This window comes from Staurois parvus, unplaced genomic scaffold, assembly GCF_062004578.1.
Source record: "Staurois parvus isolate SC_StPar_1 unplaced genomic scaffold, SC_StPar_1.0 ptg000860l, whole genome shotgun sequence".
NCBI lineage: Eukaryota > Metazoa > Chordata > Amphibia > Anura > Ranidae > Staurois > Staurois parvus.
In genome coordinates, this window is record NW_028318656.1 from 2,076,219 (window position 1) to 2,091,892 (window position 15,674).

General features: G+C 43.4%; 1 protein-coding gene across 1 annotated transcript in view; it reads left to right on the plus strand.

Annotated features, from left to right (window-relative positions):
- Positions 1-2,505: 2,505 nt before the first annotated feature.
- SLC5A6 (solute carrier family 5 member 6) overlaps positions 2,506-15,674 on the plus strand; it is a 69,119-nt gene continuing 55,950 nt past the window's right edge. Inside the window, exon 1 of the mRNA XM_089655653.1 lies at positions 2,506-3,064. Within this exon, the coding sequence (XP_089511779.1) occupies positions 2,735-3,064 (330 nt within the window). The 5' untranslated portion in view covers positions 2,506-2,734. The remainder of the gene's footprint in view (positions 3,065-15,674) is intronic.

Genomic DNA, 15,674 nt, shown 5'->3' on the forward strand with positions numbered 1-15,674 from the left:
ACAATATAGTCTGGTCAGATGAGACAAAAATTGAATTCTTTGGATGCCAAAATACACTCCATGTTTGGAGGTCAAATGGCACCAAAAAAACACCATTCTAACATGGTGTGGGGTTGTTTTTCAGCATACTGTACTGGCAAGCTATCATTGAAGGAAGGATGAATGGAAAACTGTAGCAAGACATTCTTAATAAAAATCTGCTGACATCTACCTGGATGATGAATAGGAAACGAGGGCGGACATTTCAGCAAGACAATGATCCCAAACACAAAGCCAAGTCAACTCTCAATTGGTTTCAAAGAAGGAAAAAGTAAAGCTGTTAGAATGGCCCAGCCAATCACCTGACTTGAATCCAACAGAAATTCTATGGAAAGAATTAAAGATCAGAGTTTATAGAGGCCTGTGGAATTTTCAAGATTTTAAGACTCTGTGGAAGAACGGGCCAAAACCACACCTGAGCAATGCATGCCGCTAGTTTCTCCATACAGGAAGTGTCTTGAAGCTCTCATTATCAACAAAGGATTTCGTACGAAGTATTAATTAAATTTCAGTTAATGTGCTCAATACTTTTTCCCTGTCATTCCATTTTTTTTACACATAACTTAATTTCTGAACTTATTTGTTTTGCTTTCTTTGTATAGATTGCATGGGTTGTTATCGAAATGTGGTGAAAATATGTCAATAGCACCTTTTATAAATATACACTGCTCCAAAAAATTTAAGGAAAACTTTTTAATAAAGAGTATAGCATCAAGTCAATGAAAATCCTGGGATATTGATCTGGTCAGTTAAGTAGCAGAGGGGGTTGTTAATTTCATTAACACCAAAGCAGCTGAAACTGATTAACAGGTGCACTAGATGGGCCTCAGTGAGACGATCCCCAAAACAGGAATGGTTTTACAGGTGGAGGCCACTGACATTTGTTTTCTCTCTTCATCTTTTCTGACTGTTTTTCACTAGTTTTGAGGCGATGCTTGGCTCCTGCAGAGGTTGCACAGGCAGTCCAACTCCTCCAGGATGGCACATCAATACGTACCATTGCCAGAAGGTTGGCTGTGTCTCCCAGCACAGTCTCAAGAGCATGGAGGAGATTCCAGGACGCAGGCAGTTTACTCTAGGAGAGCCGGACAGGGCCATAGAAGGTCCTTAACCCATATGCAGGACTGTTCCTTTTTTGCAAGGAGGAACAGGATGAGCACTGCCAGAGCCCTACAAAATTACCTCCAGCAGGCCACTGGTGTAAATGTCTCTGACCAAACAATCAGAAACAGACTTCATGAGGGTGGCCTGAGGGCCCGACGTCCTCTAGTGGGCCCTGTGCTCACTGCCCGGCACCATAGAGCTCGATTTTTGCATTTGCCATTGAACACCAGAATTGGCAGGTCCCCCAATGGCTCCCTGTTCTTTTCACAGATGAGAACAGCTTCACCCTGAGCACATGTGACAGACGTGAAAGGGTCTGGAGAAGCCGTGGAGAACGTTCTGCTGCCTGTAACATCGTTCAGCATGACCGTTTTTTGGTGGTGGGTCAGTGATAGTCTGGGGAGGCATATCCATGAAGGGACGCACAGACCTCTACAGGCTAGCCAATGGCACCCTGACTGCCATTCGGCATCGGGATTAAATCCTTGGACCCATTGTCAGACCCTATGCTGGTGCAGTGGTCCTGGGTTCCTCCTGGTGCACGACAATGCCCGGCCTCATGTGGGGAGAGTATGCAGGCAGTTCCTGGAGGTTGAAGGAATTGATACCATTGAATGGCCCCCACACTCGCCTGTTCTAAATCCAATAGAACACCTCTGGGATATCATGTTTCGGTCCATCTGACGCCGCCAGGTTGCACCTCAGACTGTCCCGGAGCTTAGTGGTGCCTGATCCAGATCTGGGAGGAAATACCCCATGACACCATCCATATTCTCATTAGGATCATGCCCCGACGTTGTCAGGCATGCATACAAGCACATGGGGGCCATACAGACTACTGAGGACCATTTTCAGTTGCTGCAATGGAATTTCAGCAAAATGGACTCGCCTGCTGCATCATTTCTTCACTTTGATTTTCGGGGTGTCTGAATTCACTCCTCTTTAGGTCGATCATTTTCATTTCCATCAAACAATGGGGCATCCTTACGTTCCTAACACATTACCCCGTCCATATCAGTATCGATATCCAGCAGGAGATTCCTCCCCATTGAGATCTGATGGGTTTTCAAAGTGTTCCTTTTTAATTTTTTTGAGCAGTGTATTTACTGAGAAAAATGGCTACGTATTTTACCCGCTGTGTGTCCATGCCCCTAAATATCATATATACCATGGAAGCATTTGTAGTTCTAGGACACATGCCAGATGCTTCCATAGTATATACTCCGAACTTCAGCCTCTGTGGGATCATGTAACTTTCTTCTTAACTGTGGAGGTTGAAGCATTAACTACTTTATTATACTGTAACTAGTTAAAATCTGACTTCCCTCTGTTTTCTTACAGGTTTACTAGAGATTAAAAGATTAAGCCGGGATTAGACATCTATGCTGTAGCGGTTCCTTCACACGGCAGGAATGTTTCAAGATGACTGGTGGAAACCAAACCAGAGGACCTTGTAATTGCATCTTCACAAATCATGTGGACGCTCTAATTCGTCTTCAGTAGAAACCTAAAATGAACACACAAACTGCGGAACATTGAACAAACCCAGCGGACAGTGACTTGTGTAGCTGGAATTAGTCTTGTATCCACCATGACGTTTACTACGGTGGATTACATTATCTTCGCCCTGCTCTTAGTCCTGTCCTCAGCCATTGGACTCTACTATGCCTTGAGTGGAGGAAAACAGCGCACCACACAAGAGTTCCTGCTGGCCAACCGTAATATGGGCTTCTTCCCGGTAGCCTTGTCACTTCTGGCTACATTCCAGTCCGCTGTGGCTATTCTCGGCGTGCCTTCAGAGATGTATCGCTTTGGAACGGAGTACTGGTTCCTTGGCTGCTCTTACGTCCTCGGGCTGCTGATTCCTGCGTACATCTTCATTCCGGTTTTCTATCGGTTGCGGCTTACCAGCACTTACGAGGTAAGACAGGAATACATACTCTTAAAAAGACTAGTTCATGCCTGTGCGGTTTTTTTTACTCATTTTAACGCATGTCCACTCGTGTACACAAGCTGCCCATTGTTGTAAATGGTGCTAGTTCACATCAGTGTGATGCCTTGGCATACGTTGTCCATTCTTTTATGCATTAATGCCTCTTGCATGGTTTGATGGAAGCTCATATTGATGCATGAAATTGCCCATTTAAAGAACCTTACAAGCCATGTCTCGCTTGCGCCTCTCTCATTGGGGAAGTGAAACGCTCACCTGTAGCGACAGGGTAACACCTACAAGCATGTCCATTTTGGTGATTCTTTCACCACCAAATTCTTGCCAGCTATAGAAGTGCATTTCTGACAGACACCCATATTTGCTTGTACAAGGTGGTTGAAATTGGGAGTTAAATCAGAATTTGGAACCCTAAAGTCGGGGTCAGCAACCAGCAGCTCGTGATCTACCAGTAGATCTTGGACAGGTGACTGGTAGATCATAATTTGGGCTTGCTGACACACCATCCAACAGCTGAAAACAGAGTGCAATGCAGAGATACTACTTGTAAAGTTGTAACTGTAGTAGGGAGCGAGAGCCACAGACGTTGGAGCTGTAGTAGGGAGCGAGAGCCACAGACGTTGGAGCTGTAGTAGGGAGCAAAAGCCACATACGTTGGAGCTGTAGTAGGGAGCAAGAGCCACATACGTTGGAGCTGTAGTAGAGAGCAAGAGCCACATACGTTGGAGCTGTAGTAGGGAGCAAGAGCCACATACGTTGGAGCTGTAGTAGGGAGCGAAAGCCACGTGTGTTGGAGCTGTAGTAGGGAGCGAGAGCCACGTGTGTTGGAGCTGTAGTAAGGAGCGAGAGCCACGTACGTTGGAGCTGTAGTAGGGAGCAAGAGCCACGTACGTTGGAGCTGTAGTAAGGAGCGAGAGCCATGTATGTTGGAGCTGTAGTAGGGAGCGAGAGCCACAAAAGTTTAAGTCTCCTCTGACTTCACTTGACTGGGTCATGCTTGGCAGGTGCTATACCCTCCAACCATGAAAGGGCATAGGAGCCAGCACAGACTCAGATCCAGTCAAGTGAATGAGGCAGCTCTGCAAGTGTTCTGCAACCTTGTCCAATATAGCAAACAAGGGGCTAAAAAGGCAGTGGTGTGTTGCTTTCTCACCACTTGCCCCTGCACCCCTTGGACCCCGCAGAAGTATGCAGTTGCTGAGAAACCTGCAGAATAGCCCCATTTACTTGAATGGGTCTTGATTAACAGGCGGTAGCACCCGCCAAAAGTAACAGGGGGTGTAGTTTCTGCTGTGGCATGGAATGGGGGTAGTAAAACAGTGACTCAACCACAGAGTTTTATCACCCCCTCCCAACTTTGCATGTTAACGAGCCCCAAGAGTGCCGCTGCCGGATGCAACTAAGTGCTCATTCATAAGTGCAACAGGCACTACTGCTCCTCTGCAAAGCATTCTGAGTGTGTTTGGCAGGAGGTGGGGAGGTGAAATGTGGGTGCCTTTTTGACCACCATGATTTAAATCTGTGATTGCTGTGCAATGTGATTGTGACACGATAGTACGGCATTTTGAAGTTTAAATCGGGTGGGAGGATGTGTATCTCGATGAGGCTCAGGTAAGTATTAGGGGGGCTGGTGAGGGGAGGGGGGGGGGGCGTTGCTGCACACAGTGTGTTTTTTTTTTTTTGGGGGTTTTTTTTGGTTTTTTTTTTTGTTTGTTTTTTTACCTTCATAAATAGAATGCATAAAGATAAAAAAATAAACCTTGCGTTTTACCGCATTTTTCAGCGTTAGAGCATTTTTAAAGCTAAAAAAACTCCTCTAGAAGCCCACTTGTCCTCGGTTTTTCCAGCCAAAAAATGTTGATTCCGGTCTACAGGTGAAACTCGAAAAATTAGAATATCATGCAAAAGTTCATTTATTTCAGTGCAGCAACTTAAAAGGTGAAACTAATATATGAGATAGACTCATTACATGCAAAGCAAGATAGTTCAAGCCGTGATTTGTCATCATTGCGATGATTATGTCTTACAGCTCATGAAAACCCCAAATCCACAATCTCAGAAAATGAGAATATTACATGCAATCAATAAAACAAGAATTGTACATAGAACAATATCGGACCTCTGAAAAGTAGAAGCAGCATATGTACTCAGTACTTGGTTTGGGCCCCTTTTGCAGCAATTACTGCCTCAATGCGGCATGGTATTGAAGCTATAAGCCTGTGGCATTGCTGAGGTGTTATGGAAGACCAGGATGCTTCAATAGCGGCCTTCAGCTCTTCTGCATTGTTCGGTCTCATGTCTCATCTTTCTCTTGGCAATGCCCCATAGATTCTCTATGGGGTTCAGGTCAAGCGAGTTTGCTGGCCAATCAAGCACAGTAATCCCACGGTCATTGAACCAGGTTTTGGTGCTTTAGGCAGTGTGGGCAGGTGCCAAGTCCTGCTGGAAAATGAAGTCAGCATCCCCATAAAGCTTGTCTGCGGAAGGAAGCATGAAGTGCTCCAAAATCTCCTTGTAGACGGCTGCATTGACCCTGGACTTAATGAAGCACAGTGGACCAACACCAGCAGATGACATGGCTCCCCAAATCAACACAGACTGTGGAAACTTCACACTGGACTTCAAGCATCTTGCAGTGTGTGCCTCTCCATTCTTCCTCCATACTCGGGGTCTTTGGGCCTCTCCATTCTTCCTCCATACTCGGGGTCCTTGTGCCTCTCCATTCTTCCTCCATACTCGGGGTCCTTGTGCCTCTCCATTCTTCCTCCATACTCGGGGTCCTTGGGCCTCTCCATTCTTCCTCCATACTCTGGGTCCTTGGGCCTCTCCATTCTTCCTCCATACTCTGGGTCCTTGGGCCTCTCCATTCTTCCTCCATACTCTGGGTCCTTGGGCCTCTCCATTCTTCCTCCATACTCGGGGTCCTTGGGCCTCTCCATTCTTCCTCCATACTCGGGGTCCTTGGTTTCCAAAGGAGATGCAAAAGTTGCTCTCATCAGAAAAGAGGACTTTGGACCACTGAGCAACAGACCAGGTCTGTTTTTTTCTTTAGCCCTGGTAAGACGCTTCTGACGTTGTTTGTTGTTCAGGAGTGGCTTAGCAAGAGGAATACGACATTTGAAGCCCATGTCCAGGATCCGTCTGTGTGTGGTGGCTCTTGATGCACTGACTCCAGCCTCAGTCCACTCCTTGTGAAAGTCTCCAACACTTTTGAATGGCCTTTTCCTGACAATCCTCTCCAGGCTGCGGTCATCCCTGCTGCTTGTGCACCTTTTTTCTTCCACACTTTTCCCTTCCACGTAACTTTCTATTAATGTGCTTTGATACAGCACTTTGGTTTCACCTTTTAAATTGCTTTACTGAAATAAATGAACTTTTGCACGATATTCTAATTTTTTGAGTTTCACCTGTATGTGTGTATGAACACATAGGATAACATGCTGGGGGGTTTACTGGCTGTAGAAAAAAATGTCAGATGCCAAAAACAGCCGCTGTAAAAACGTTCCGTGTGCATGAGGACCTGAGGTTTTTGGCAAGGCTTGAAATGCCTGATGGGGTTTTGGCTTTTTAATGCTGCAAAGGAATTCTAGCCTTAAATCTCATAAATAAATGCCTCAAAAGTCAAATCCAGGGAGATTTGAGGATTACAAAGACTTTTATTTATTTTTTGTTTGATGTGAAGTCAAGGAGTCTACTAATCGCACACATTACCGCTTTTAATTATTTAACTTTTTTTCGTTAGTCATTTTTGTTAAAGCGGAACTGCACTGCATCTTTGCAATACAAACCAAAAAAGCTAATTTAATTCATTATAAATATTCAAAAACTCCCCCATCCATCTGTGTCTCCATGCTTTTTGCTAGGAAATCACTTTGATAAACACCCCCCCCCCCCCCCCCCAGCATTTCTGGCCGTGGCCATCTTGAGTAAGGGTACACGATTCGTGTAGCAGTTACTTCCTGGGATCCATCTGCCTTTAGCTCAGGCAGGAGGGTCTGCTTTGTGAGATAACTCCTCCTCCACTCCTGAAGACTCAATTTATGACCTCACTTGCCTAGGCTTGGAAAGCAGGACATAGCTGAATAAAAGGTTAAAAACCAGTAAATTGATTATACTTTCCTATGCGTTTACTAATTCCAGCAGTATAAAGATGAAAACATTGTCAATTGACTAAAAGAGTGAAGTTCTGCTTTAACCCCTTCATGCCGGCGCCTCCCGGCCCTTTAAGAGTTTCAGAAGACGGGAGGCGGGGTGGGGTTTAGGGTCATGTGACAGCCGTGATGCGCCGTCACGGCGTTCACATGATCGGGAAAGGTCCCCATCGAAAGAGGCGATCGGGACCTTTCCGTGAGTACCGGACATGTGTGCTGGGAAAGCGCAGGGTGCGCGCTCTCGGCACATATGTCCTTTTTTAATAGACCGCAAATGTGCGGCCACTCGGCGTCAAGGCCCAGACGCTGGGAGGCCGCACATTTGCGTTCGTCTGGCGTGAAAGGGTTAGGGATGAACAAAACCGCTGAAGGATTTAACGTAGCCTCACAATAGAACGTGGTGACTGTGATCTGTGTGCGTATCTCACACTGCATTCGAATCGCACTGCCCTTGCAGTCTGCAGCAGGTGCAATCTTAACGGCACCCCACACGCTGGTCGCATACGCAGTGTATTTTCCTACGTCGGTTCGCATGGAACAGAAATACCATGTGAACCGGTTTGCAGTCCGGTTCCAAAATTTAGTTCACGTGCAACTTTTGACACAATGCGGTGAAATTTGAGACCATTCAAAATGAGTGGGCTCGAATCGCAACACATGGAATCGCATGTGAATTGAACAGGAAAGCGGTGTAGTATTAGGATTCTGATAGAGCTGGCTATACGCTAGTAGAAATTCATTGGAAGTTTTTCATTTGAACCACCTCAACACAGGGCGCTTTTACTCCCTTCCTGCCCAAGCCAATTTTCAGTGCTTTCAGTGCTTTCACACTTTGAATGTAATTAAAAAATATATATATAATTTGCTGACTGATCATTTAAAAAAAATTCCAATCTTCCTTCATAAATTTAGGCCAAAATGTATTGCGCTACATTTCTTTGGTGATGAAAACCCAAATCGGTATATATTTAGTCTGTAGGAAAGGTATAGAGTCCACAAACTATGGGATATATAGCTGAAAATTGATCAATCCTGACCTCCTGTTTCCTCTTGTACCAAATTGTATTTTTGTAACTATGTCTGTCTTCATTTTGTAAAGCGCTGAGCAAACTTTTGGCGCTATATAAATCCTGAATAATAATAATGTAATGTACTGACAGCCAATCTCATTTCTTGAGGTCCACAAATGTCAGGACAGTACAGATATCCCCCAAATTGCCCCAATATTACCCCAGTCAAAAGTATTTAGTAATAGTCATGGAAAGTTTGTTTGTTTTTTTTTTTTTTTTTGTCTTTATTTTTTCTTTGATTTTTTTTTTTTTTAGTTTTCAAAAAATGATACAACTTCTTTTTTTTTTTTTTTTTTACATACTGTGCAGTACAGTGTCATATGACTGGTGCGGTGGTGGTCAGGGGCACTGACTGGTGACAGCATGTAACCAATTCAATACCAGGCTCTTTTTCTTTTAAAGTGGTTTCAACCACTTGTCGGGCCAATTCTGACATTCCTCTCCCACGGTAATTTTATAGAGAGATATAGATAGAGAGATATAGATAGAGAGATATAGATAGAGAGATATAGATAGAGAGATATAGATAGAGAGATATAGATAGAGAGATATAGATAGAGAGATATAGATAGAGAGATATAGATAGAGAGATATAGATAGAGAGATATAGATAGAGAGATATAGATAGAGAGATAGAGATATATATCCTGTTCCAAATTATTATGCAAATTCTATTTAAGTGTCACAAAGAGGAAATATTTTGTTTTTCAGTTTGGCTACGTTCACACTAGCGTTGTGTGCAGGCGGCAGAGGCGCGTTTGGGAAGCATTTTTGCCTCTGGCAATTCTGCACATTGCAGCACATGGTGCTGTTCTAACGGGAGCGTTAGCGTCGCGGCAAAACGGACGCCTCTGGTCGAGTCAGGAGGCGTTGAAGCCTCCTATTCTAGTCTATGGTGCCGCTCAGCAAACGCCTGGCCGGCGTTTGTGGTGCGGTTGCGACACAGTTGCGGGGCGTTTGTGGAGCGGTAACACCATTCAAACTTCATTATAGGCGTTTGTAGGGCGTTTTTACCGCTCGGCAAATGCCTAGCAACCGCCGCTAAAGAGTGCATGTGGCGTTTGCCGAGTAATAAAAAACGCTCCAAGTGCTGGACCAACGCTTGCCAAACGCTATAGGGGCATTTGGCAAGCGTTGGTTAAAGAGTCAAGTGTGAACGAGCCCTAAAACTCATTTTGATCACTGAAAACAATCTCGGACGCCTGTGATAATTAGATTGGCCGGTGAGCCCAATTTTAGGAAAAGCTACTAAAGGAGGGTGTTCCACATTATTAAGCAGAGCACCATTTTCAAGCAATACGGGGAAGAAAAAGGATCTCTCTGCTGCTGAAAAGAGTGAAATAGTTCGATGCCTTGGACGAGGTATGAAAACATTCGATATTTCACAAAAACTTAAGCGTGATCATCGCACTATTAAGAGATTTGTGGCTGATTCAGAGCACAGACGGGTTCGTGCAGATAAAGGCACATTGAGGAAGATTTCTGCCAGATCCATGCATCGGATCAAGAGAGCAGCTGCTAAAATACCATTACATAGGAGCAAACAGATATTTGAAGCTGCTGGTGCCTCTGGAGTCCCACGGACATCAAGGTGTAGAGTCCTCCAGAGTCTTGCAACTGTGCATAAACCTTCTATTCGGCCACCACTAACCAATGCTCACAAGCAGAAACGGCTGCATTGGGCAGAAAAATACATGGACTAATTTTCAAACAGTCCTGTTCACTGATGAGTGCCATGCAACCCTGGATGGTCCAGATGGATGGAGTAGTGGATGGTTGGCGGACGGCCACCCTGTTCCAACAAGGCTGCGACATCAGCAAGGCGGTGGTGGAGTCATGTTTTTGGCCGGAATCATGGGAACAGAGCTGCTCGACCCGTTTAGGGTCCCCGAAGGTGTAAAGATCCCTGCAAAGTATGTGGAGTTTGACTGACCACTTTCTTCCCTGGTACAGAAGGAAGAACTATGCTTTCCGTAATAAAATCATCTTCATGCATGACAATGCACCATCTCATGCTGCAAAGAATACCTCTGCATCAATGGCTGCTATGGGGATAAAAGGAGAGAAAGTCATGGTGTGGCCCCCATCCTCCCCTGACCTCAATCCTATTGAGAACCTTTGGAGCATCCTCAAGCAAAAGATCTATGCGGGTGGGAGGCAGTTTACATCCAAACAGCAGCTCTGGGAGGCTATTCTGACATCTTGCAAACAAATTCAAGCAGAAACTGTCCAAAAACTCCCAAGTTCAATGGATGCAAGACTTGTGAAGCTGCTATCAAATAAGGGGTCCTATGTTACAATGTAACGTGACCTGTTAAAATGTTTAAAAAGTTAAAATGTTGTTAAAAGTTTGATTGAAATAGCTTTTGATTTCAGTAAATATGCTGCAAACACAACAAATGACAATTTTCAGTTCTTTACAACCTATAAAGTGTTTTGAAATTTACTGTGCGGAATAATTTGGAACAAAAATCCTGTTATCATTAGGAGGTTTGTTCAATAAAATGTGAATTGTACTCTTAATAGTTGTAACATGAGAATTATGCTGACTGTTATTTACAGCAATTATTTAGGTAAATGAGAAATATAATTTGCAGAATAGTTTGGAACAGTAAATATATATTCTTGCTAGAAAATTACTTGGAGGCCCTAGAGTATAAAATGAGTGTTGCAATTTTTTATGTTGTATGTATGTATGTGGGTTTTTTTTTTTGTTTTTTACACATTAGAATTGCTTATACCAGTGGATTTAACTGGTATAGCAACCATTTTTACTGAATGCAATTGATTCATTCAGTGTGCATTGTTCTGATTACCTGTGATTGGCTCACAGCTAATCACATGGTACAGATGGGCTGTCACCTGTACCATGTGATCACGGTGACCAATCACAGCTACCAACACAATAAATTGCACGAATCAAAGCTATTCATTGTTTACAATTCTCTTGTGTTCTGGGATTGATACCATGGTACTGGAAGTGGGCCTAGTACAGTAATCTGTAATCGCCTGTGTCCAATGACAGTTCGCAGCATGGCCGTGTTCCAGGAGGACGTCATATGACGAAAGTCCTGCACGGCTGTCATTTTACCATAGGCTGGGTGAGAAGTGTCTAAGAATGTTCCTTCAATCCTGTAATCCTTAGTTGGGGGTGGTCACATCCATGTTTTTGTTTTTGTTTTTTTCCAATCGCAATGGCGAGAAAAGGAATGGAAAATTTTCTGCAAACAAATTTCTAAACGTGTATATATTCCGTTCGTTGAAGTCCATTCACTTCAAAATCCAATGTTAAAGGCAAATCTAACTTTGTGCTTTCGAATGACATTTGCCAGGTCATCAAGTGTAGTTAGAATTTTCATACAAATGTTTGAAAATCTACTAGCCTAAGGCTAGCTTTACAAAGTCTTTTAGGGAATGACCATCTAGAATTTGCTCTTCCTTTTTTTTGTTCTTTTTTTTTTTTTTTTTTTTTAATATAAAGGTGCTCTCCAAAGTGATTTATTTTTTTTTTAGTTAGTTTCTGACTCTTGTATGTGTTGGATACTCCAGCAGCGAGAAGTGCCAAAATTCCTGAATGCCTGGGAGGTTTCCTCCATAAGATGGTTGGAATAGCTCTGTGGAGCAAAACAAATGCAATCTTTTAACTGTAACTTTAGATACTTTTTCGTTTTAGGAAAACATTCCAAACCTGTTTTTTTAACAACTTGTCTACCGGGCAAATTCTAGCATTTCTCTCCTATGGTACATTACATGGTTTTTTTTGCTAGAAAATTACTTAGAACCCTGAACATTATACATTTTTATTTTTTTAAAGCAGAGACCATACAGTAGTGGTCCTCAAAACTGCTCAGGGGCCGGATGCAGCCCTTTGCATGCCTTTATCTGGCCCATGGGGCGCTATTCCTCCCACTGATACCGAAACACTATTCTTCCAACTGGCGCCAACCATGGGGCACCATTTTTATAACTGGCGCCAACAATGGGGCATGTTTGCGCTGGAATAGGCAGAGATCCAAGCCTGAGGGCCAGAGCAGCAAGGGTCTGCTAGCTATGCAGACAGTATTGGTAAGAAAATGGTCTGTGGGAGACAGACAAGGGCCTGAAGTGGAAGGTCAGAGCTGCAATGCTGTATGTTTATTTGCAGAGCCCATTTTTGTGATCCAGTTGCCTTATCCAGAGAAGGAAGTTATCCTGTAAGCAGGCAGCCTCTTCTACTTATCCCTTAAAGAGATCTCTGGTTACCTGGATCTGAGTAATTTGTTACCGGGCATTTGCTGAATACTACCCTGAGGGCGGAGCACCTAAGCCTTGAACAGACTTATATCTGATGAGGAAATCTCTGGATGTGATACTTAATGCGTATAACTATTACGCATCTGGTGAGTGCGTAATTCTGCCATTTTTCACGGAGCACCACCATCGAGTTTTAACCAGTCACCTGGCACCTTATAGTCACATAGACTGTCATTTATATCAAACTTTTATTATCAGTTTGTCTAATACTTTCTTTTGTTTTGAATCATTTTAGTGCTGCACTGTTTTATCTATTCTATTGTAAGGTTTATGTTGGTTACCTTGAGTGCTTAGATGCTGATTGGATAACGCTCACTTTTACATTTTTACTATTATTAACGATGGGGCGCCGTTTCTGCAACTGGCGCCAACGATGGGGCGCCGTTTCTGCAACTGGCGCCAACGATGGGGCGCCGTTTCTGCAACTGGCGCCAACGATGGGGCGCCGTTTCTGCAACTGGCGCCAACGATGGGGCGCCGTTTCTGCAACTGGCGCCAACGATGGGGCGCCGTTTCTGCAACTGGCGCCAACGATGGGGCGCCGTTTCTGCAACTGGCGCCAACCATGGGGCGCCGTTTCTGCAACTGGCGCCAACCATGGGGCCCCATTTCATCCAATGATACCATTTGGTTCCTATATGGTGATGTTTACTGATGCCAGGAAAATTTCCACTCCTGCTGGCTACAGTCCGGCCCTCTTAAAGTCTGAAGGACAATAAACTGGCCCTTTGTTTAGAACATTTGGAGACCCCTGCCCTAGAGTATAAAATTAGTGTCGCAATTTTTCAATGCACACGGTATCTGCACCGGTTTTTCAAGGGACAATTTGGAATTTTAGTTAACACAAACACAATATAATACGACATTTGGTAAAATATAAAAGATGATGTTACACCGAGTAAATGGATGCCAAAGATGTCAAACTTTTTTAAATTACGCACGTCAATGACGACAAACTACGGTACTTTAAACTGATAACCTATAAAAACTTCCAAAGTATCATATTTTGATAATTTAGAGTTACACAGGAGGTCTAGTGCTTGAATTATTGTCCTCAATCTGATATTCTCGCTAATACCTGACATGCATGGTGCGATCGCCGTTTACGTATTGCATGTGTTCACCTTTGCGCGTGAGGGCAGGGGTGTTTTTAATTTGGGTGTGGGTGTGGGTGTGTATACACACACACACACGATATATATTGGAACTCTCCTCTGGCTTCCAATGCAGCTGATCAGACACTGATTGGTCTAATCAACTGCTTCACTGGCCAGTAACCGGAGAGTAAACACAAAAAACGAAACCAGAAGTGACAAAATCATCGTTGCTTCCGGTTTCTAACATCACACAGCGGAAGGAACAACCTCAGTTCCTCACACTGTTCAGGAGAGCCAATGCCACCAGTCACATCTTTACCGGGTGAATGGGAGAGCCCAGTAAAGGTGGGAGGAGGGGTGGGACCCCTTTCCACCATCCTGTAAAAGTAATCCAGCAGCTGCATAGCCGCTTGGACTACTTTTTACATAAGAAAATTGCCAGCACAAAAAAAAAAATAACGGGATCATGGTTGTAGTCTCAACCATAATCCCAGTACAACCACTTGCGTGGCTCTGAGGAAGAGGTCCGTCCTCAAAACACTATAGCCTGACAAATCGTGGATTGGACTGTGCTGTTTTCTATGTGATGAGCTTTTGAAATGATATTTTTGAGTATAATACTTACCACTTTTGTGCAAATAAAAATGTTTTATGGATAATGCGTAGTGGTGCACTGAAATTCTGGGGCCGAAACCAAAAATGCAGGATGAACTTGGCAGAAAACTGAAATGGACAGTTTTTTTAAAAAGGTTTGTTTTTTTTTAAACGCAATTTTTTGGGAAAAAAAAAAACTTTTGAATGACTTAAAAAAAAAAAATATATATATATATATATATATATATATACCCCACATTTTTTGTAAAAAATGAAACGCTGTTACGCCAAGTAAATGGATACCCAACATGTCATGCTTTAAATGCTAGTGGAATGGCGCCAAGCTACGGTACTTAAAAAATCTCCATGAATGACGCTTTGTAACTTTTAAACTGGTAACCTGTAGAAATTTTTAAAGGGGGTCTAGTGCTAGAATTATTGCTTTTGCTCTGACGTTCGCGATACCTCACGTGTGATCTGAACATTGTTTACATATGTATGCGTGGCCTATGTATGCGTTCGCCACTACACGGGGGGGATGGGGCACTTTAAGCTTTTTTTTTTTTTTTTTTTTTTTTTTTTTTTTTTTAAACACGCTTTTTTACACTGATCCTTTTTTAAATTTTTTTTTTCATCACTTTTATTCTTATCACAAGGAATGTAAACATCCCTTGTGAAAGAAAAAAAAAATGTCCGGAACTGGAAGTGACATCGCTTCGGTCTCCAAGGGCATAGAGAGGAGTGGAGGCCATCTTTCCTTCACTCATCTCTATGCCCAGCACCGGAATCAGAAGTGTCATAATGCAAACATCCCTTGTCATAGAAAAAAGTAGTGACAGGTCCTTTTTTATGGAGAGATCTGGGGTCAATAAGACCCGACATCTCTCCTCTATACTGTATAGCATTAGATTTAAAAAAAAAAGCATTGATCTAGTGCTTTAAAAAAATGGCCTTGTTTACGTGGTGCCAGAATCAGAAGTGACGTAATGACGTCGCTCCGGTCCTCCCATGGGCATAGAGATAAGTGGAGGCAATCTTTCCTTCACTAATCCTCTATGCCCAGCGCTGGGATCGTTGGATGGGTTCTCGGGTAAGACCGAGAACCACCTTGTGGGGGGGGGGGGGCTATTTTGATATCGACCAACGGTCGATAGGGGTGTTTTCGGCTAAACATTCAGCCACCGAAACGTTTTGGTGCATCCCTAATGACGGCTAGTGCGCCTTCTGTTTTGTTTTATGTTTATAACCACTTCCATACCAGGCGGTTTACGTACGTAGGGCGGTAAGGGATTGGGTAAACTATGGTCGTTTTTGTTTTTGTTTTTTTTTGTTTTGTTTTCTTTCTTTTTTTTTTTGTTTGTTTTTATTTGCTCTTTGT